The sequence below is a fragment of the Gymnoscopelus microlampas genome (assembly GCF_963454915.1).
Source record: "Gymnoscopelus microlampas genome assembly, chromosome: 20".
Classification (NCBI taxonomy): Eukaryota; Metazoa; Chordata; class Actinopteri; order Myctophiformes; family Myctophidae; genus Gymnoscopelus; species Gymnoscopelus microlampas.
The window spans coordinates 20,297,285-20,319,104 of record NC_139957.1 but is presented as its reverse complement, the minus strand read 5'-3'; the positions used below and the strand labels follow the sequence as shown (position 1 = coordinate 20,319,104).

The window sequence follows — 21,820 nt, the reverse complement described above, 5'->3', positions numbered from 1 at the left end:
ATATCCAGTTGTCCAGAACCGCCGATCCAACCGATATGCAGCCCATATATTGACATTCCAATATATGGGCATATACTGATGACATCAGGGATCTCCATATATCAGAATCAGAATCAGAATCAGAATCAGGTCTATTGTCACATCACAGGTTTACAAGGTAAAAAAGTGGGTGAAATTCGTTTTTGTACAACACTCCCATCGCAACGTTAAATTCCGTAGAAAGAAGAGTGGGGAGAGAGAAAAAGAAGAGGGGTAGGGGGTTAAGTGGGAAGGAGATCAACAGAGAACAATAGAAGGCCAAAAAACAAGTTATCTACATATTTACAAAGTACCTGAGATAAGAGACAAACTAAGGTGCCTGAGCATAGCAGCAATGTATGTATACTGTGCATGATATACTTATAGACGCTAAGGTGCTTAGAGAGAAAAAGAGCGCAATAATAATAAAAAATAAAAAAAGTTTGTGCGTTATACATGGGGATTAAGGTGCAGAGGGTCAGTGCGTGTTCACCTAAGGGTGGACTGACCCTGGTATAATCCGCAAGTAGCTCCATGAAGGAGAGCAACAAAAAGTAATCTTTAGCATTGACTAAAGCTTTTGCCACAAAGAGTACATGGGACAAGGACTGACAGATACTAAAATTCTCCATGAATTCAACGTTTCACGAGGTGAGTAACTAATAGAAAAGATTATAATTTGGGGGATGAAATATTGCTTTAGGTAAGGTGAAATGCTGATAAAAGAAGATCATGTGAGTTTAATAAGACATTACTGAGTGCAATGAATGGCATGCACTTTCTCAAATTAAAATGTAGATAAATCATTGTATTTTTGAGCGGTGCTCCTATAAGAGGGTTTAGGACCCATCCGTGGCGAAAGTTTTTCTTTCCGTCGTGAAAATGTGTCTTTCGCTGTGACGCCATGCTGTGGAAAACATGCCCATAGGCTAAGCTTTGCAGGACGTGCTGTGATTGGCTAGCGAGACATGATGAAATGAACATCAAACTTCGCAGACGCGCTGTGATTGGCTAGCGAGACGCATGATGAAATTAATAATATAAAAATTGTAAGCACGTCACTTCGCAGGACATGCTGTGATTGGCTACAGAGATGCATGATGAAATGAATAACTCATAAATATCACCGCTCACTTCACACTGGGTGTGATTTTTTGAAAGATGACAGGCAAAAAGGCAGATAAAATTAAGCATCTCTTAAAATGAACATACAGTATTTTGGAACATAAAACAGACAAGCCATGTGATGTCACATAAAAACGAGTGCCAACTGCTTAGGTTGTGAGAAAAGACCACATGCTGTTGTGAGCTGAGAAGGTGTTTACACTTAGATTCACATTGTGTTAGATCCTGCGTGCAGATTGGAACCAAGGCTTCACAATCACAATAAAGAGGCACCAGGCCAGCATTGGGGAAGGAGTCGGGAGGGACCTCAGCTTCCTGGTTGAGGTGTTTGGCTAAGGAGCAGGGAGGTTCAGCTAATACTCATGGTAAACACCTAGTGGGGCGAGTATGTGTATGCGGTGCGTAACATCTAATTTATACTTGGTTGAGCATTGTGTTACGCACCGAAAATAGCCTGGCACACTAAAGGCCAATTTAACCTTGGAATGACAATTGTTGAACAACGCGTCGCATGACACTTGTTGTTCCAGCAAGTGTACAATATGTGTGCGTATTTAGACATGGGTTTGCGAGTATGTTATGTTTGTGAGTTTGTATGTTATAGTACATGAGTCAGTGTGTATGCATAGTGAGTGCAAGTACAAAAAGTGTGTGTGGAGAAACTTTCAAAGTGACTGCGTCAGGGAAAATAAACCCCGTAGGCAGTGCGGTGGTGAGACGGGGGAGTGAGAGGAGGTCTCATACAAAACAATCTAACCGGGAACCTTGTTTTCCTTCCGTCGTCGCCCGCCTCTGAGAGCCAGAGCCTGGGAGGCTGTTGGCATCACAGGGGGCCAAACCCAATCACAACCACCTACGTATGTTTTTAATGACGAACATTACATGATGTCTTGGCAAGCAACGTTTAGCTCTAGGTATGGTAGAGTGTGTGTGCGTGTACGCGTGTGTTGTAATAATCAATCATAAGTTATAGGTTGGACAAATGGACAAATAAATTAAAGGCACATTTTCCTTGCTCTGATAACAAATAAGAGGACACAGTACTGTTAAGTACACAGTTTTAACAGTGAGCAAGATGTGGATGTTCAGTATGTACAGTTAAATGAACACCCCTGTGTAGGTGTGTGAATGTGTGCATATGCACCAACACACTTTTTCGTCGGCAAAAGATTAAAGGAGATACAAGATCTCTATCATGTTCTCCTGCTTTGTTCACCCTGGATATTCAATAAAAAAAAACAGAACCAGTTCCCACCCAACGTTAAGGACATGGCCTCTCCACCGCCCATGGGGGGCCGCCCCCCACAGCCTCGCTCCCAAGCAAACACAGGCCTGGGAGCAGCAACCTGATCCGAACCAGACCCCAGACGCAGCACATTCCCCTCCAGAACCATAACACACCCTGGGATCAGTCCCCTCCCTGGCCTCTAGCCTCTGGACCAAGGAGACCGGTGGGCATGTAGACAGAGGAGAGGAGAGGAATGCACCCCAAGCTTCCAGCATCTCACAAATCCAAACACAGGAACACTTTCAACCTAACACTCCATCTTTGGTGGGAACCAAAATGCATCCTCACATGGAATGCAAGATGAGGAGAAGTACGTAAAGTGAGGACATTTTCCTCAATTTTCAAGAGGCCGTTTTAGGATTAGGACTTGAGTTTAGGGGTTAGGGTTAGAATTAAACTTATGTTAAGGTTAGGGGTTAAGGTTAAGGTTAAGGATGTAGTCTTGAGGATTACGGTTAGGAGCTAGAGAATGAATGTAGTCAATGGAAATCAGTCGAAAGTCCTCAGAAGACACTGTGTGTGTGTGTGTGTGTGTGTGTGTGTGTGTGTGTGTGTGTGTGTGTGTGTGTGTGTGTGTGTGTGTGTGTGTGTGTGTGTGTGTGTGTGTGTGTGTGTGTGTGTGTGTGTGTGTGTGTGTGTGTGTGTGTGTGTGTGTGTGTGTGTGTGTGTGTGCGTGCGTGCGTGCGTGTGTGTACTACCAACCATCAGGCGGTATCAGAACCTGGATCTAAGCCTGGGTTACTGTGGACTTACAAACCCTGGGAATGGGTTTAGGTTGGATGAAGATGAAAGAACCCTCTCAGTGTTCTTAGAGGCCTCAACATTGTGAAAGAACCCCAATGGGACTGAGTGGTAACAAAATGGTTCTTCTTTTGCGTCTATGGTCTCTCTGTGTGTGTGTGTGTGTGTGTGTGTGTGTGTGTGTGTGTGTGTGTGTGTGTGTGTGTGTGTGTGTGTGTGTGTGTGTGTGTGTGTGTGTGTGTGTGTGTGTGTGTGTGTGTGTGTGTGTGTGTGTGTGTGTGTGTGTATTCAGCCGCCTGCCGGTTTCTCTGGCCTAACTACACAAGATGACGGTGCAGTTCACACAGAGTGAGTGTGTTGCTACAGTATCTAACTAAAGTGACTTAGTATGAACTGGTGCATATATTAATTCACAAATTCGGGATTAGGTATTTAATATGTATGGTCCTTTACACATTACTGATTTTCTGTCGAAAGTTCTCTTTTATAGTTGTCAATAGTCAATTGGAATAAGCAAAGACATAAATAATCTGACTGTTCTCAGCTACTTTTGATTTTTGAATTCAGTGAAGAAGCTTGCATTTTAACAGTAAAACATCTGTTGTAACGGCTGTCTTAGTCAACTACAAAACAACACATACTCTATATATCCGGCTGTCTTAGTCAACTACAAAACAACACACATACTGTATATATCCTCACTTCCACACCTGCTGGGGAACCTTGGGAAACATCTGTTGCTCAACGCATGGCACTGGCCCCATAAATGGACACAAGTCCAAGCAAGTGTTCTCCAGACCACCACATTTGGCCCCCTACCTCTCGTCTGAATGGGAGCTCAAACATGAAGACAAAGACTAGCGCCGCCCAGTCTTGTCCTCATCCTACCATTTAAAACAAAAAATGGCAGACAAACATCTCCTCCTTATACAGACAGAATCAATACAGCCCTTGTTAAAGTTGACCCTCTTAAATAGCTCCATGTGGGGGCAAAACAAGACTGAGGGTTCCTCCTGGCCATGCATAAAGAGCAGGAACTTCACTTCAATCATTCTCTCGCTCCCCAAACCCGTCTCTCCTTCACCCATGTACAGGATCTCTATTGTTTTAATCCGTGCTTTCATTTGTCGCCAGAGTGTTCCTTTTTAACCATGAGTCGGCAAAATGCCTCCAAGCGGGAGCGTAAACTTTAGTTCAACCTCTTGAAGCAAAAGAGCGTAACACAAACCAAGCAGAAGCTGTTCCAACTGAATATGAATTAGCCAAGATAGGTTACCCTGACACAGTACTGACAGGGTACTGTATGTCACTGTCGGACAGAAACCTTATTCCAAAATTCAGTCTTAATGTTTTATTCATAAATGAGTGCCTTATTTTATACTTAATCATATGACAATGTCATACAAAGTAGCTAAAACTGCGATCTACAAACTCTTAACACATTGCGATGCAATGCGTTGTGAGCTTGGAAATCTTTTTTTTAAATACACCAGGTTGAAAGTGGTTGTGTGTGTCTGTATTTCTTTTAAATACTTAACCAATGAAATGTTGCACATTTATTGTAAGATAAGCAATTAACTTGATTAGTTTTATTAGTGTGATCGTACATTGTGTAGAAGCTTCTATAAAAACTTAAGGACATAATAGGGCTCACTGTCTCAACCTACTTTGACACATTACAGCACCATACAAACTTTGGATGAACAATGCAGATGCGGTAAGGGCCCAAGTGCATTGTGGGGAGGAAAATGGATGTTCTAGAATCAAGCAGAGGAAGGAGCAGAACTGATGTGATAAAAGAGACGGGGGGGGGGGGGGGGGGGAATTACAGCTACGGTACATAGCTTGCCTTGCAGGCTGATGGGCCCCAAACAAGCTGGAGACTTAACACAACTATTAACTCACACACACACACACACGGAAGGCTCCTGCCACGTGAGGGGCCCTGTACAGTATGTGTGTGTTTGTCTCTATATAAAAAAGTGTGTGAGAGAAATGCAGTGTGTATGTGCGCGGGCGCTCGTGTGAGTGTGTGTGTTATTGCGCTTGCAAAAGAGTGTCTGTAATGCTTGCACACGAATGCCTGCAATGGTGTGTGTGTGTGTTTGTATAAATCCTTAGATTCGCACATGTGCATGCCTTTGTAAACAGTGTGTGTGTGTGTGTGTGTGTGTGTGTGTGTGTGTGTGTGTGTGTGTGTGTGTGTGTGTGTGTGTGTGTGTGTGTGTGTGTGTGTGTGTGTGTGTGTGTGTGTGTGTGTGTGTGTGTGTGTGTGCACGTGTTCGCATGTCCATCCTGTGAAGAGCGCAGCTCTCCGACGACCGGCCAGCCAACCCAGAGGAAATCCCATCTAAAAGAATGACAAAGGCCCCCACAAGTTTGCTTTTCCTCACAAAGAAAACAAACAAACAGTCATACAATGAGGGAGGAAAGCAGAATATAGATTTCATTCTTGGCAAGGAAGCACAGGTTAAAGTCATTGCGCCAACTAGGGGGGGTTAAGAGGTGTAGAAGTAGAACGGGGCTCAAAAGTAGGACTAGGTCCATGAGCTCAGAAGGTTGAGGGTTTGAATCCTACACGACTTTCACTGCATATAATTCCAATTCTCCAATTTCTCCTTCTATGCTCCACTACGTTATATATTCAATTATCATGCAGGAACATTATAATAATTCTACTATCCTACTGTTAATCCTACAAGTAAATGAACAAATCTGTCAGTCCGGCCTCATCCATGTTGGTCAATCGTTCTGCAATTGCACATGGGCATTGACCATTGGCAAACGCATTCTTCACTTTTTCCAAATTTAAGCTGTTTAGTAGAATTTTCGCCACAGGCTATGGGATCTGCAGTCGCGGTCGCATTCCCTGGAGGCAATGCGATCTGTAGTCACTGTCCAATAGCCCGGAAGGACAGTGGGTGTAAATGCGGGTATGGACTAGTAATAAAATTACAATGAGAAATGTGAGCACTGCAGTCAGTCACACAGACAGATGGGAGGGACAGACATATGGTAGACAGTAGACACACATTTAACGCCGAAAGGCATAAAAAAAAATCATTTTGAAGTTAGATATGAAAAGCCACAAACAGAGACACATAAACTGACAGACAGAAAAAGCAGTTGCCATACAAAACTTGAGTCAGAGCAAGGACACTTGTCCAGACAAAATGTCTGTGTTGTAGCAGAAGTGGGTCATTTTTAAACAGAACTCTCTAAGGACGATGACGTCTGCTGATAAACAAGGAAACAGCTGAGTCCTGTGTCAAAGATCTGATAAACACAGTGTTTCACCGGTTGTACAGAACGAGGCTGGTCTTAGGTCTGTGGGGGTCTGAAGGGAGAGGGAGAAAGAGAGAGAGAGAGTGGTACAGAAAAAAAAGACAAGGCAGGAGAGGGAGCAACAAAAAGTTAGGAGAGAGAGAGAGAGAGAGAGAGAGTTTAATGTCTTAGTAATAGGTTTAGGCCTCTAATCATTGGCTGTTGAGGACTTAAGTTGCTGGTCTGGTTTTATGTGGCCTGCTCTACACTAAGCCCTGGAGGACTATATTTACGTGTGTGTGTGTGTGTGTGTGTGTGTGTGTGTGTGTGTGGTGCTGTAAATGCAGGTCTGCTTGTAAAAGTGTGTGTGTGTGTGTGTGTGTGTGTGTGTGTGTGTGTGTGTGTGTGTGTGTGTGTGTGTGTGTGTGTGTGTGTGTGTGTGTGTGTGTGTGTGTGTGTGTGTGTGTGTGTGTGTGTGTGACGTCATCAGGGACGGTTGCTGCAGGCTAGCCAAGCAGAGTTAAGACCTCACCACATTTGAAAACATCAGCTCCCCATCACTGCCCTCTCCATCCTTGACGTCACCAAACGGACCCAGATTCATTTAACCTCCACAACTTCACTCAGTGGGAGGGAGTCTATGAAGATTAGAATAAATCTGTTGTAGGGCCTAGCCACTGAATATTTAGAAGGAAAAGAAGACGACCAACAGCCATGCAGAAAGAGGGCTGCACTCTTTCTAGCTCTCCATCCCTCTTACAGTTCAAAGAGAATAGACTTCAACATACACTGAAGTGTGTTTCATGCCAATAAAACGTATTGAAATATAGCGACTGCCAAGAAATGCTCCATCTGAGATTAATGTACATAACTGCAGGGCTCTCTCTCTTCCCCTCTCTCACTTTCTCTCTCTCTCTCTGCCCCCCACCCCCCCCCCCCCCCTTATGCTGAAGTGTAAAGTACATTGTGTCAATAAAGCTCCAAATTGAAATGATTGCAAAGGCAATGGTCAGACTGTTGAAAAGTTTCTCTGACCAAAAACATCCAAACTTGTCTCTCCTTCTTTATATCCAGGAATAGAAAATGATTGAGGATGCAATGAGACTGTCAAATAAAAAACAGCCAGCAGCCATGCAAAAACAGCTACAGGCTTGCTCATTCTCATTCCTTCTCATCCCTGTCCCAGGCCAGGACTGGAGATTGTGATACTTTGAATTGTATTTAGTGCCAGTTTAAGAAGCTTACTGATTTAAAGCGACTGCTAAGAAAAAAGGCAACAGCCTTGCCGTTCCAGAGGAGTGTATCTCTTTCCTGCTCTGTGGAACAGACCCAACAGCTGCACAAAGACTTCAATCCAAAGAGAAAAGAAATGCATCTCTCTCTTCCCGTCTCTCATTCCAAATGGAAGACACTGCAGAATATATAATTAATTGCACTTTATACCAATAAGGTACAATTCCTGAATTGAGTTATTGATTGCAAGGAAACAGTCCAAAAGCTACAAAAATTCATTCAGCCTCTCTGTCTCCAGGACTGGAGCATAAGGTCACCCAGTTTCCGTCCCACGCTTTCGAACTGGGCTACACAAACACCACAGCCGGTCCCTCAGCAAAGCTGCATGCTTATGAGTTTACAAATGGGAAAGAAATGTCAATGGACAGATCCTGGACTCGTCCTAACTTTCTACAAGCGAAATAGTCAGTGTCAAAGGACTAAGGAGTGATACAGGTAGGCCTGTCACGATTATTACATAATCGTCTAATCGCAATTATTTTATACTAGAGTTTCGGGGGGCTACGCCCCCCTCAACCCCAGCCGCGCACGGGGCCCAGCGTGGCCGTGTGTATATTGGGGGACCCAAATCGCCGGAGTGAAACTGTGGAAAAAAATTTTTGAAAAAGGAAAAAATTTGAAGAAATAATATTTGTTATGTTTCAGGGGGTCCACAGGGGGTCCGCGGACCCCCTGATGGTCCACTGACCCCCTGTGGAGTGTTGGGACGCGCAGGGACACCCCTGGAACATTGCGGACCATTTCGGTGTTTTTTTTTTTTTCATGAAGGTGGTTGCTTGTTTCTGGCGCAGGCTGTGCAAACCTGGCAACCCAGCGCATGCTGCCGCACGTTTAAGTGGCGTAGCGTCATGAGGGTCAGTGGGGCCGTGGCTCGGTCAGTGAAGACCCTGTAGTGCGGATGATATGTGGCATAGAGGGGCAGATTGTAAATCCACAGAGGAAACATCCGTGGGCTACCATTGGTTCAGCGATGTGTGCGGTCGCCCTGCGGCCCCTCCTCCTCCACCAATGTGCAGTATTGAGAGCCCTGACGTCACAACAATTGGAGCGATGGGCACTGCAGTGTGGTTGGTTAGGGTACACCTAGGGCTCAGGTAGAAGCCAGTTAAAGCCTGCATGGGCAAACCCAGTTAGGACCCGCCTTGGTCCCACATAAACATGGCTAGTTGGGGCCCACCTAAGGGCCAGGTAGAAGCTACTTATAGCCTGCATGGGCATCGCAGTTGGGACTGAAGTGGATGGCGCTGACATTGCTGACATGGGGTCCATATGGTTTAGCCCACCTTGAAACCATATGGGAACTACGCTGGCATGCTGGCTGTAATGCAAACGCTGCATCATACCTGCAGTGTGTAGTTTGATGTTGTGTGTGTAGCAGATATACCTGCAGTGTGTAGATCAATGTCCATAGGAAAGTCAATGCCCAGCAGTGTTTTTTTTCCCCAGCAGAGTTTCTAGTGTCTCTGTGTCTCTCTGGAAGAGGTTGCACATGAACTCTGCAGCCGCACTGAGGCGCTCCAACACAAACATTCTGACATTAAGCTGCTTCACACAACAAACATCAGCACCACGCTGCTGTTTGTCCAAAAGACACAATATCTCCTCTCCCACCGACGTCATGTGTTCATTTATCGACAGCCGTACAGACTCCTTTTGACACATTTTACGTCGTTTATCCAGCTCTCACTGACTCTCCACATCGGGCTGTTATTTTGCTGCGATCAAGTCAACGATGTGAGAGATTAGCTATCAGAGACGGACGGACAGGGGGTGAAACATAGTCTTGCGCCATGCCTTTCGGCCTGGCGGAGACAATAAAAAACCGAAAGTAAGGGAAATGGCCATTTCTGCAACAGAAGTAGTCAATAAACTATGCTATGAAAACATGGGCCACATTGGCAAAGAATGTAAGAAAGAGGCAATCATGTAGAAAATAGCCGACCTCCAAGCGTACAAAGCCTGTGAACGTGAGGCGTTTCGAGCTTGTAGATCGGCTATTTTCACAATATTTACTTGTGGAACGGAGTCAAACAGAATGGGGGGGTCCCAGATCAAGTACGTGTATTGGGGGGGGGGGGGGGGGGCGGCGTGAAAGGGTTGATAAACACTGCTGTAATCGGAGCGAAATTATCTGAAATTACTACATGAGCATAATGCAGCGTAACATGCGTTGCACGGGGCGGTCCTGCCATTACGTTAGTTACTGTAGTTGCTGTGGAGCTACATAGTTCTCCAGAAGACACACACAGACATACACCATGTACAATGGACGAACTGAGCAGCAATATAGACATTCACCACACGAACGTGCGTTGTTGACAAAGTGATTGCACAGCCGCTGCAGGCATGACAACCAGGTTAGCGTTAGCGACATGGCAGCTATCACAGCGCCCTGTCCGTCGTGCTGCAACTGCCTGTGATGGCTACAGCAGTAACAGCAAGCTGTCTGCGATGCCATTGTCTGGAGACTGCTGTTAGCGTGACACGACCAATGAGAGTGAGCGCTGTAGTTGTTGCTAAGATACGGTGGCGTCTCTGCCCCATAGCTTGTAGATCTCTCACACATGATTGGCGTAGGCTGCGTTGCCAGGTCTGACTTTGTGTGTAAGCAATGGGCGGCTTATTTTTGCGCGCCTTTGGGCTCGTTTGCATTGTGCGCACGGCAGCGCTTGTTTAGCGTACGTCAGCGCGACGTGGCAACGGACGTGGCAACGTGAAAGGTGATTGGCTGGTGAAAAGAAACACCCGACGTTACACCAGAAATGGTGCCTGGAGAAAATGGTGACCAAAAAAAAAGTTTGGAAAAAAAGGAAAAAAAACCCGCAGCGGCTGGCTGCTGTTGTGGTGATGAGGTCGTGCGCACGGTAAACGGTACGAAGCTGGCTCCCCTTCCGTTTTGTCCGACATTTGGTGAGTAGAATTAATTATGTTGCGCGGTGGAAAATGTGTAGTGAACAGTGAGATGTCCCCTACGCGAGGCGTAAATTCAGCGCGGCCGCCGTGGCGAGTCAGTAGGCGACATGTGGTCTGGCGGTGCGTTGTTTATTCGATAACAGAGCTGTGGGGTGTCGCCACCGAGGGTGCGGAAGTTGCTCGCCATTTATATAGTTAGATAGTCGCAATTATTTTTGCATAATCGTCATAATCAATTCCATGTTAAAAAGTAATTCATTTTCACAAAAATGTCAAAAATAGTGGAAATAGCAGATCTATAAGCTCAAAAACGCGTTGTGATGCAACGCGTTTTTAGCTTATAGATTGGCTATTTCCACTATTAATGTTTATTTTTAAGTATAAAGTAATTAAATATGTGTTATTTATCATATCTGCCCTGTGCAACTTTTGTTTACGAAAGCTAAAAGCCAAACAGAAATGTCATTTTTATTCATAATGTTCCATTCATTTTCAACGACAGAAACACAATTAAATCGTTAATCGCAATTATTTGAGTGATAATTAATCGTCAACTTAAATTTGTAATAGTGACAGCCCTAGATGCAGGTGAAGTCTGAGGGGAACAGAGGGACAGGGGGAGAGCAGACAGACAGACAGACAGACAGGGAGTCTGGGAGACAGAATCATGAGCAGCAACAGACAAGAGAGGAAGTTGTTTGGCTGAAAGTTCAACAGCGCAATAATTTGTCACACATTTGCAGAATTTGTAGGTCAAATTTGCATGGAAGGCCAGAGAGGTGATGGGGGGAGCAGAGAGAAAGCAGAGAGAAAGACAGGCCGCTCTTCATTATTCAGGGCCTGCCTACACATGGGAGAGAGGGAGAGAGGGAGAGAGAGAGAGGGACAAGAGTGAGGGGGTGATAGAGAATAAAGGGGCATGGTTCCAGTGCAGTCCCAAGGCCCCCCCCCCCCACACCCCCCGGGGCAACGACTGGACTTTAAACAAATAAATAAAAAACATATCTGGAAAGAGCCTTTGGAGGATTTTTGATGCTCCGCCCACAATACTAGTTAAAGCAGCCATGGCAGAGCGTGCGCACACGCACACACACACACACACACACACACACACACACACACACACACACACACACACACACACACACTCTAAAGCATAGAGGACTGAATGTTACAGTCTTTATGGACGGCAGGGAATGAGTTCTCCAGCCTTCTCATCTGGCATCCATAGGGCACTGTACTAGAGCGGTATAGGCTCCATCACCGGGCGATAAATCAGTGCAACGCATACTACTGCAGCAGACCTGTGTCACATTGTGGGCATATCTGCAGATGCTGTTCATTGTGCAAATAGAAAACATTTCTTGCTAACCCTGGTGCCAGATGGGTGGGGTTGTTTTGTCGCATGGGCTTTATATAAGTAGCGGCAGAACATATTGACAATTAGTAATTCTGATATTTTTTTTTTGATTATAGCTTTTCGGTGACTGACAGCTTAATTGAGCCTATGGTACCCAATTTGTCCTGATGCAGTAAGGCCTATCCAAACATTCTCTCACACACACACACACACACACACACACACACACACACACACACACACACACAATTCCTGTGCTTGTAACATTCCTCCCGCTCCCATGCTCTGCTATGCAGCACCTCTCCACGCATGTAAATCACAGGTGCCCTACCTGCCTCCATATGGGCTACATTTCATATTTCTGTGTCGACAGCACAGCGGCTCACTGTCCCGTCTGTGGCCAATGGGACCCAGGCTGGGTCTCAGACCAGCCCTGACCAATGTGTGTGAAAGGGATTAAATGCTCCCGAGTGAGCGATTGGGGGGATTCCTTCCCATACAGAGAGACTATTCTTTCCCCTCAGTCAGTCTAGATCTAGAACAGCACTGCTGACACACAGACCCAGATACACCCAGAGCATAATCAAATCACGCACACGCACTGTTATTAACAAGGGCAGAGAGACACGGAGAGAGAGCGAGAAGGGAGAGAGAAAGTGTGGAGGAGGAGAAAAAGAAAAAAGGGGGAGGAAAGCTGACTGACTGCGTTTGGTAATAAAACACCAGCATTGTGCTGCAAACTGAACCCCTGACAGTGACGTCTTTGCGCTGAAATGTAACGGCAAGAAATGACTTAAGTGAGGCAGCTGTGAATTTGGCAGGCGAGGGTTGGGGTGGTGGTGGGGGGTGGTCAGTGAACCCCCTTGCCTTTCCCTCCCCCCTCCAAACATGGAATTCTCTCCGCCTGGTCTCCATTTATTCCCTCGCTCTCTCTCTCCATTCCCTTTTCTCTTCATCTATCTAAACCCTGTCCTCTTTCCCCCTCTTTTTCGTTTCCCTTTCCCCCGTAGCCAATGACAGCAGTGAAGTGCTGCTGCGTTGATTAAATAGTGGAAAATGCTGTAATACATTAAAACGATATCTGCCTGGCAAAAAGGCAGCGTGTTTAGACAAATAGCCCCCACTTCTCCAGCGTGTTAACTCAACAGCTGGCTTCCATTATAGACTGTGGCTGTGCTGTTCCTACATCTTGGAGTACCTCGTCTCACCTAACACATCTCTCCCCGGCCTTCTCTCTTTCCACAATCTACTCTCTCCCATAACAGAGATACTAGCTCAGCCTGCATCCCGAGTGAAAAATTACAGCTATCTTTGATCCCTGGAACCACAGTCATAAAGACCTTGTCATGTGGGGGGCCCACCAGTAACAGCAACACACAGCCCTATTTTGGCTTCCAAACCATAGTTCAAAGACACCAGGATCCACGTTAAACATCCCTTTCTTATTTCTGTTTAAATAAGGGTCGACCATATGCAGACGACTCCCTGCTGGAGAACATACAGTATATAGTATGTATGTATAGTATCAGTGATGCATGGGCTGGCCAGACAGCGCGGAGGCAGCAGGGGGAGATGGAAGGAGAGGGCTGGGAGGGGAGGTACAGTGCATGGGGGGCTATGAGGCCATGGTCTCAGAGGAGCTTACTGGGTGTGGTGGGATAGCACTGGACTGGAAAAGCACAAGTTAAGATTCAGATCCCGTGTTTCGTTCCACTATGGCCTCAGATTGTCTCTGCCCCATAGGGACTTTATCGGAAGAGAACCCAGATCAAGTGTCTCAGCTCTGAGACAAAAGATAGGAAAAATATAGTAGGAAAAGATATTTAGGAGAAAATGTGACCAAAAAGAAGTCTAATTAATATATCTAAAGCATGTGCTGGAGTCGCTGCTCCATATCTGACCTTTCTTCAGATGACAGAGCAAACCAAAGACACGCATTCACCCAGCAGTTCATCTAAATGTTTTCAACTGTGATGTTCAATCACACATGTTGTCTGACCAGACCATCGACCAGATTCCACAATCATGAGACCAGTTTATTGACATCCGGGCCGGGAAAAATAGGTCAGAGTGGCTCTGGTTTGTATTAACCCCTCCCCCAATATATATATCTCTCACCCCCTCTCTTTCTCACACACACACACACACACACACACACACACACACACATTGACCCTCTTCGCCCACCCTGCATCACCAGTGGAATGTAGCCTGTGGCCGCCAGGCCCTTCTGACTGGACACTGGACTCAGCCAAGGATGGAGGCTGAGAACCGGGGCAGAGAGACTGACAGAGGCAGAGAGAGAGAGAGAGAGAGAGAGGAGATAAGTGCTGTACTGTGTCTTTCTCTGCGTTTGTGTGTAGGCTGTAGTCACAGCCCAGTCTTTCACCAACACATACAAAGAACGACTCAGAGAGGAGGAAGGTCAGTCCTGACGGGATCGGCAGGGAGTGGATCTCCATAAACAAAGACAGTAATATAGAAATAATGTAAAGCCAATGACGCAGCTATTGTGTCGTACAGGAAACAAAAGAATAAGAACGAAAAGACAATAAGAGCTACTTTAGCCCTAAAAATAGGGCTGTCAAAATGAATACATTTTCAAGTGTTCTTCCTGCAATAATTATGATCAGGCAGGACGCTTCCTCTTGATTTGGTTTGGGCAGCCGGGGCCCCTTCTTCGGTTCCAGCACAACCTCCAATCAGAACATCACTAAAGAGATCTAATCATCCAATCACAGCACAGACACAGCTGCCTATGACCGTGCCAGGGCTGAGGCACAGAGACTTCTGGGTAACAGATGGAGTGATATCCAATCCCCTAAGTGACCATCTGTAAAGGAAAAAAAAACAAAAACACACAAACACACACACGCAGCGCACGCGCACAAACAACCGTCTTGTTGTGGTTTGTTTTCAAGGACAGCATTTCCTTTTGGCTCGTTGTCCTTTGGTGCTCGGAGATTGTGACTGCCCAATGTAGAGTCCTGACCAGTGTTTAGACGTTGGCCTGGCACGCACATGCATGCACACAGCCTACACCCTGTCCAGGGCACGGACCACAGCATGACAACAGCAAACATCCTGGCACCACACAAGTGGCCGCCTGTAGCAGCAGCTCCTACTGTCCCCAGCTTTGTGCGTTTGAAAGTAAGATATTTGATTGATTGACATTTTTATGGAACAAGTATAATATAATATAATATACACACTAATGTTTCTATGTGCACCAATCTATTTGCCATCAATCTTTCCATCCAACCAACCAACCAACAAACAAACCATTTGCCTATCCATCCACCCTTCCATCTATAATAAAGGGAATAGAGTGATGTGATGTAACATCTCCATAATGTACAGTACAGGTGTCTTACCTCCTCTTGTGAGGCATAGCGGGGATCTGCGGGGTCAGCTGACCAGTAGCAGTAGTCAAAACCAAACTCTAGAAGCTTGTCCCTGGAATCTACAGCGCCGTCTGTGCGTCCATCCAGCTGGGGAGAGTTGGGGAGAGAGACACAAAATCTTGGGGATCAATCACAATTTATTTTAATGCTGAGTTTTCTTAGACACTTCATTGTTTTGAATTGGGTTAATGACCAGCGTCAAAAGATTAAGTGCTGATACTCACCAAGTACATGGGATCAGCGGCAGTGTTAAGGCTAATTTATGCTTTCGGCGACAAAGTCAAGTGAAGTCAATGTAATTTATTGTGATTAGTGCCATCTCATGACACTTTACATAATAAAGCAGGTCAAGACCATACAAAATAATAATGTGTTTTAAAAATGCAAAAAATGCTGACTTCTGACTTGTCATGCTGAAAATACATTATCTTTGTTGAGTGACATGTCATACAACACTTTGTCACCGAAGCATAAATCAGGCTTTAGTAACACAATAGCGTACAATATACCATACTGTGTGCATTGTGTAGCTGGTATCCTGTTGTACATATACCGGTCAGCAATACCGGTAACCAGTGTATAAATTGTTTTATTTTGAATATAGCTGTCTGAAAAGGTGTCATATAATTCCATGAGGGATGGGCCACGAGGTGGCATGACACTTAAATAAATTATTCATTCATTCAGTAGCGACTATATTGTACTTAAGTGGACATTTGACAAACAGCATGGTTAGTAAACAAATAAAACGGTAAATTTGCATTAGATCTTATCCAGGCCTTCTTCTGGTATTATGGTACTGCTGTGAAGTGTGGACTTGAATTTCAGACAAGCTTTTTCCATTCATTACAAGCATTGAAGCATTCAGTACATTATCGACCTCACTGGGTTAACACTAATCACCCTCTTCTCCTGTTCACTATGATGGTATTGGTACCTACCATAGTAAGACATGCCCAGACAGAGCTGTTGCTTAGGACAACATTAGGCTTACAGCCACTGAGCATCACTTTATAATCACTGTGTTCACCCTCTCGTATTAAACTGACTAGGCTAAACTGATGACTCAAATTGTGTCTGCACCCAGCATGTCTGTCACAACGTTAACTTTTACTTTTCTGTCTGCAGCCTCGGTATCAATTCCTCACACACAATTAACTGACCTTTTCACCCGTTTCTTTAGCCCCTAAGTACTGTTATGATACTCAACAATGGCCTTGTGGCACACATATTTAGCTAAGAGCAACAATGCCCTGTTAGTGCTCTCAGTAAAAAGAGACAGATACACAGCCACTGAAGAAGGCAGCAGAGCCAAAATGTGTGGCTGCTTTTAGTACTTTTAGTCATCTTAAGTTAAGTACTTTTAGTCATGTACAAGTGAATCCTTGAAAGAGACTAATCATCCTGAGCGTAGTCAGCAAGATTTGTATAATCTCTCACTTGCATACATCGTTTATCTTTATCTTTTCACATTTCACCTCTTGCTCAGTTCAATACAATTATAATATAATATGTGTCTTGGTGTTAGTATCACTGTAGTTTATTGTCCTCCAGAAATCCCTCTTCTCTCAGTCTTGAATTACTACAAAAGTGTCCCATTTTCCATAAATAATGATTCCCATGGGAGTGGGACCTGCCAGAACCACAGCGTGTTGATCCCACTCCCCGACAGAAGGAGGCCATATGTGGCTCAACTGTCACCATCATTTTTAAGTGACTTCCTGCTCGTCCCTTTGTCTGCTTTCTCTCCATACAACCGTGTGTAAAAAAAGAGCCAAATGTAAACAATACAAGAAGCTGGTCTTTTTCCTGTGTGTGTGTGTGTGTGTGTGTGTGTGTGTGTGTGTGTGTGTGTGTGTGTGTGTGTGTGTGTGTGTGTGTGTGTGTGTGTGTGTGTGTGTGTGTGTGTGTGTGTGTGTGTGTGTGTGTGTGTGTGTGTGTGTGTGTGTGTGTGTGTGTGTGTGTGTGTGTGTGTGTGTGTGTGTGTGTATTACTTTTTGTAGCAATGAGAAAGCAACAAAAAAGTGCATTTTACTCTTCTGAAATCGCTCAGAACATGTACATACATAATTCACAAATATATCCATAAGTGATACACTCAACGAAAATGATGCAGTAGCAATACTTGCAGCAGTTTATTGCCAAATGCAACCGCATTAAATTTCTCTGAGTGTGCTCAAAGAAACCACTCCAATCCTAGAAACTATCAAAGGAATTCGTTCCTAATATAAATCATAACATATTTCTTTCTTTAGAATAACAGCATTTTCCCTGGTAGTTATTCAGAGACGGTAGCAGGCGCCACTCTGTTGCAGCAGCATACAAACTAGAACAATGTGGCTTCAACAAATCACAAGCTACTCAGTCATCTACTGAAGCTGCCTGATTTCTAAATACTCTGACATCAACACTGAAGGTGTTGAAACTGCAACAGTGTGCCTTTGTTAATAAAACAAGATTATAACTTGTTATAATTGGTAAGAGATACTTGGAGATTTTTTCATCACATATAAATAACCTAAAAAAGCACAATGCACATTGTGAATCTTAGAAGATGCATATAAGGTATTGAATGTAAACGTGGTGAATGAAGTTTGACAAAAGGAAGGGCTCGCAACTCACTTTAGATGCTCCAAAACTTTATTAAACAGCATCAAAAACTATGTTTTGACCTTGCGGTCATCTTCAGGTTCCTCAATGTATGACATTCTAGGAATGCAGTTCTTTCTAAAGCACTTTATTTAGCTTTAGGATTGTTTAGCTCATTACTAAATATCTTTTGTGATATTTCAGAGCTTCAAAAGGTCCTTCCTAAAATGCTTTTTGTTACAAAGGGAGGCTCGTATTTCGTGTATCTGGAGTATCTTGTTAGTGATTTGCTGTTGTTTGTGCTTTTGTGTGTGCTGCAGTCAGTGCCAGTGCATGTGTCTGATGGGGAGCATCCGTCGGTCCAACAGCGTGTGTGAGGACAGGCTCAACACATTTACAATAAACGCCAGAGGAATCAAGCAGGAAGTGGCCGATCCAAGACTGTAAACATCCTGTCAGTGAGATATACTGAATGCACCCACCTCACTGGGACCTATACACCCCACACCAAAAAAACTAAACATGTAAACACAATCACAGACTCACTCTCACTGAAACTCAAATCACAGATGTTTGTGCACAGACACAGGCACATGCATGCACATATCTGATCCCATAAGGGAATGCACCCATACAACACACACACACACACACACACACACACACACACACACACACACACACACACTGTATTCCTGCAAAGCACTCACCTTCACATTTCGGATCCTAACAAACTTGTCCTCCACCTGTACAGCCAGCTTTCCTCCATCCAAACTCTCCCTGTGGACAAGAAAGGAATAACAGCTTTTCTTAACTCATCTCTCAATACGCATCCATGTTAACACATATCCATATTAGGACAAGTAATGTAAAGTGATGAATGTTGGTGAAAGGAAAGGACCAAATGGTGAAAACATACTGTAAACACATATTGTAGATCCGACCAAACATCTAAGAGACACCTTGAGTAGTTTAGTGTCTGAGATACAGACACAAATCACCTTCTCACAAATTTAGATTTGTCTTGAAAGTACAACCATATCTAACAAAGATTAGGCTCCTTATCATTCGTTATTGTTCTTCGGGTTAAGGGAGTATGCAGACAAGTTCAGATCAATTCGAGCTCATTTGATAATATGAAATTGGGCCATCACATGACAGTTGCAACAATGTGTCTTTTGTGTGTGTGTGTGTGTGTGTGTGTGTGTGTGTGTGTGTGTGTGTGTGTGTGTGTGTGTGTGTGTGTGTGTGTGTGTGTGTGTGTGTGTGTGTGTGTGTGTGTGTGTGTGTGTGTGTGTCGCAAGTCCATTAAACCGGCGAATCGACAGTTGTGTGCAGTGTTGACCAGCTCGGATTCAAATGAAAACAGCCCCACACACACACTCATGAGGCAGTTTGAACCCTTTCCAGAACCAAAGTGTGCGCGCAAGCGCATGCATGTGTGAGAGAGGAACAGGGCCAGCTGTATGCAGCCCAGCTGCTGAACAAGGCACATCTGATGCAACAGAGTGAAACTGGAGGAAGCCTCTCAGGCTGAAGCAGAGTGAATTTAAATGTCCAAGGGTGATAATAATGGTGAAATGCTACCACGGCGTGCAACATCACGCAACACTCAGCACTTTGATGGTCTCAGTTTGCAGCACGCAGCAGACAAGGAGGCTGTCGTAATCGGGTGCCTTTCCCTGCGGGTTTCATTCTGCCACTGGCCCTGCCCTAAACCACAGCCTTCAATCTCTAACCAGGCTCTCATCAACATGAAGGAGAAGAGAAATGCAAGGGGGGTGGTTGGTGCATCAACCCCCTTGCATTCTCTGGTTTTACTATTTTCCATGGAAAATGGTAAAACCCCTAAAACTTTGTTTTGATACAAACCAAAATAGAGCACTTTTACAATTGGTTTGACATGTTTTTAGCTCATGTGGGACCTGCCTGCTCTTTTGAGAGGTCCATATTCCTCCTATTCCATACAGTAAAGGGAAGGGAGATTGTTGTTAGTCCCGCAGGAGAAGTTCAATTTCAACTTCACCCAGCTGATGGCTGCTCAGAATCAGATGGTCATGATGAGCGTATGAGCAGTTAGTGGTTAAGCGTATTGCTCAGGGACCCACACAGCCAGGCCAGGACACGAACCAGGGGCCTTCTGTTTCCCCAGACGGCCACACTATCCATTCAGTTATGACCGCTGTAGGCTATTGGTCAGCTGAACACTGAAACAAAAGACTGCATACTTATGCCAGGCCTATTGACAAACACGGCTGACTGGGCTCTCTTTACCGTTATCTCAGTGACACAGAAGGTTGTTTTCTGAATATGTAATGCATCCAGACCAGCTAGGCAGGAACCATAGATTTCCATGACAGTGAACATCAGGTATAAGAGAGTACTTATGTATTGCAAAATGTCAGGAAGACGGTCTAAATTAATTATTTTCTGGTCCTTCATACTGTAGCTTGAACATTTTGGCATTCTGTAGTAGCTTTTAGATGAATTACACGAGCAAAATAGCCAGCAATACAGTACATAGTTCAAATTAATGCCATATAGTATGTAGTATCTCCAACCTCTGGCTCCCCTAAAGACCTTTAACTCAACATGCTGTAGTAATTTGGCCTAAACATAGTGGGGGTGCTCTAGTGGGACTTGCTGACTTACTGCCTCCCTGTGTTGTTGTGCTACTTCAACATCGAATTTTACAGCACTATAAAACGGGGGATTTTTCTCCTCAGGTTTTTGTTGTTAAACAAAAGGTGAATAGTCAACCAAAAGCAATAAAGATATTATGGTCAAAACGTTTTGCAATCACCTCTAAATTCTCCATCTGTCTACTGCATAGGCTACAGCAAGCATCTGCTAGATCAGATAATGGGGAAATGTGTGCAGCTTTATTATTAATATTAGAGGTATACCTAAATATTGGTTTCCATCATTAGTAACCCCCCCCCCCTCTCTCTCTCCTTATACCATCGGTTCTCAAAGTGGGGTTCAGGGACCCCCAGGGGTACTTGAAGGGGTTCCAGGGGGTCCCCAGCTAAATGATGGATAGGAACCAAATGGACCCTTATGGGTCTGTAACTCTCAGAGTTAAATTAACATTGATTTTACAATATAAATTGGGGTCCCAGGGATAGAAATGCCATTAAATGAGGGTCCGTAGCCTAATGCATGTCAAACTGGGGGTCCTTGAAATTAAAATGGTTGAGAATCACTGCTAGAGAGCCGTAAAAATCTTCTCTTATGGGGGTCCCTGGCTTAACTTTTCAAATGGGGGTCCGCGGGCTACTAAGTGTCAATTTGGGGGTCCTTGACACGAAAAAGTTTGAGAACCACTGCCTTATACTGACAGCTACAGTTGCTGTGGGTGTTTCACCATGTGCCTCTTTAATACTGCATATAAACGCTCTTCAAAGAGTTGGAGAGTGTGTTTAGAGTTGATAATAACAGTGCATTATGCTGTAGCACTTTAGCCTACAATAACAATTACCTTCCTTGATTGATTGATTGATATACTTTATTTAGTAAGACATGAGAACAACAGTACATGGAAGTACAAATTCACAATACGAGGTCTACTAAACTGGAAGACTCATAAAAGCACTGAGCTTGTTTCAAATGAGTTCCCCACGCACACAAATCATGATGACAAGATAAAGAATAATGCACAGGAGTCGGTGGGAGGGGAGTGGACTTCATCAAGTGGACGTCAGCGCAGCGCCCACAAGCAGTGGTTTAAAAAGTAACTACAAATACATTTACTCAAGTACTGTACTAAAGTACAATTTTAAGTGTTTTTTTTACTTTACTGGAGTATTTCCAAATGTCAGTACT

At 44.5% G+C, this 21,820-nt stretch overlaps 1 protein-coding gene across 1 annotated transcript in view; it reads right to left on the bottom strand.

Moving 5' to 3' along the window:
• stard9 (StAR-related lipid transfer (START) domain containing 9) overlaps positions 1 to 21,820 on the bottom strand; it is a gene marked incomplete at its 3' end in the record, with an annotated part of 41,562 nt that overhangs the window by 19,034 nt on the left and 708 nt on the right. Inside the window, exons 2-3 of the mRNA XM_084044563.1 lie at positions 18,706 to 18,775; positions 15,377 to 15,493 (exon numbers count right to left, since the gene is read on the bottom strand). Of these exons, the coding sequence (XP_083900689.1) occupies positions 15,377 to 15,493; positions 18,706 to 18,775 (187 nt within the window). The remainder of the gene's footprint in view (positions 1 to 15,376; positions 15,494 to 18,705; positions 18,776 to 21,820) is intronic.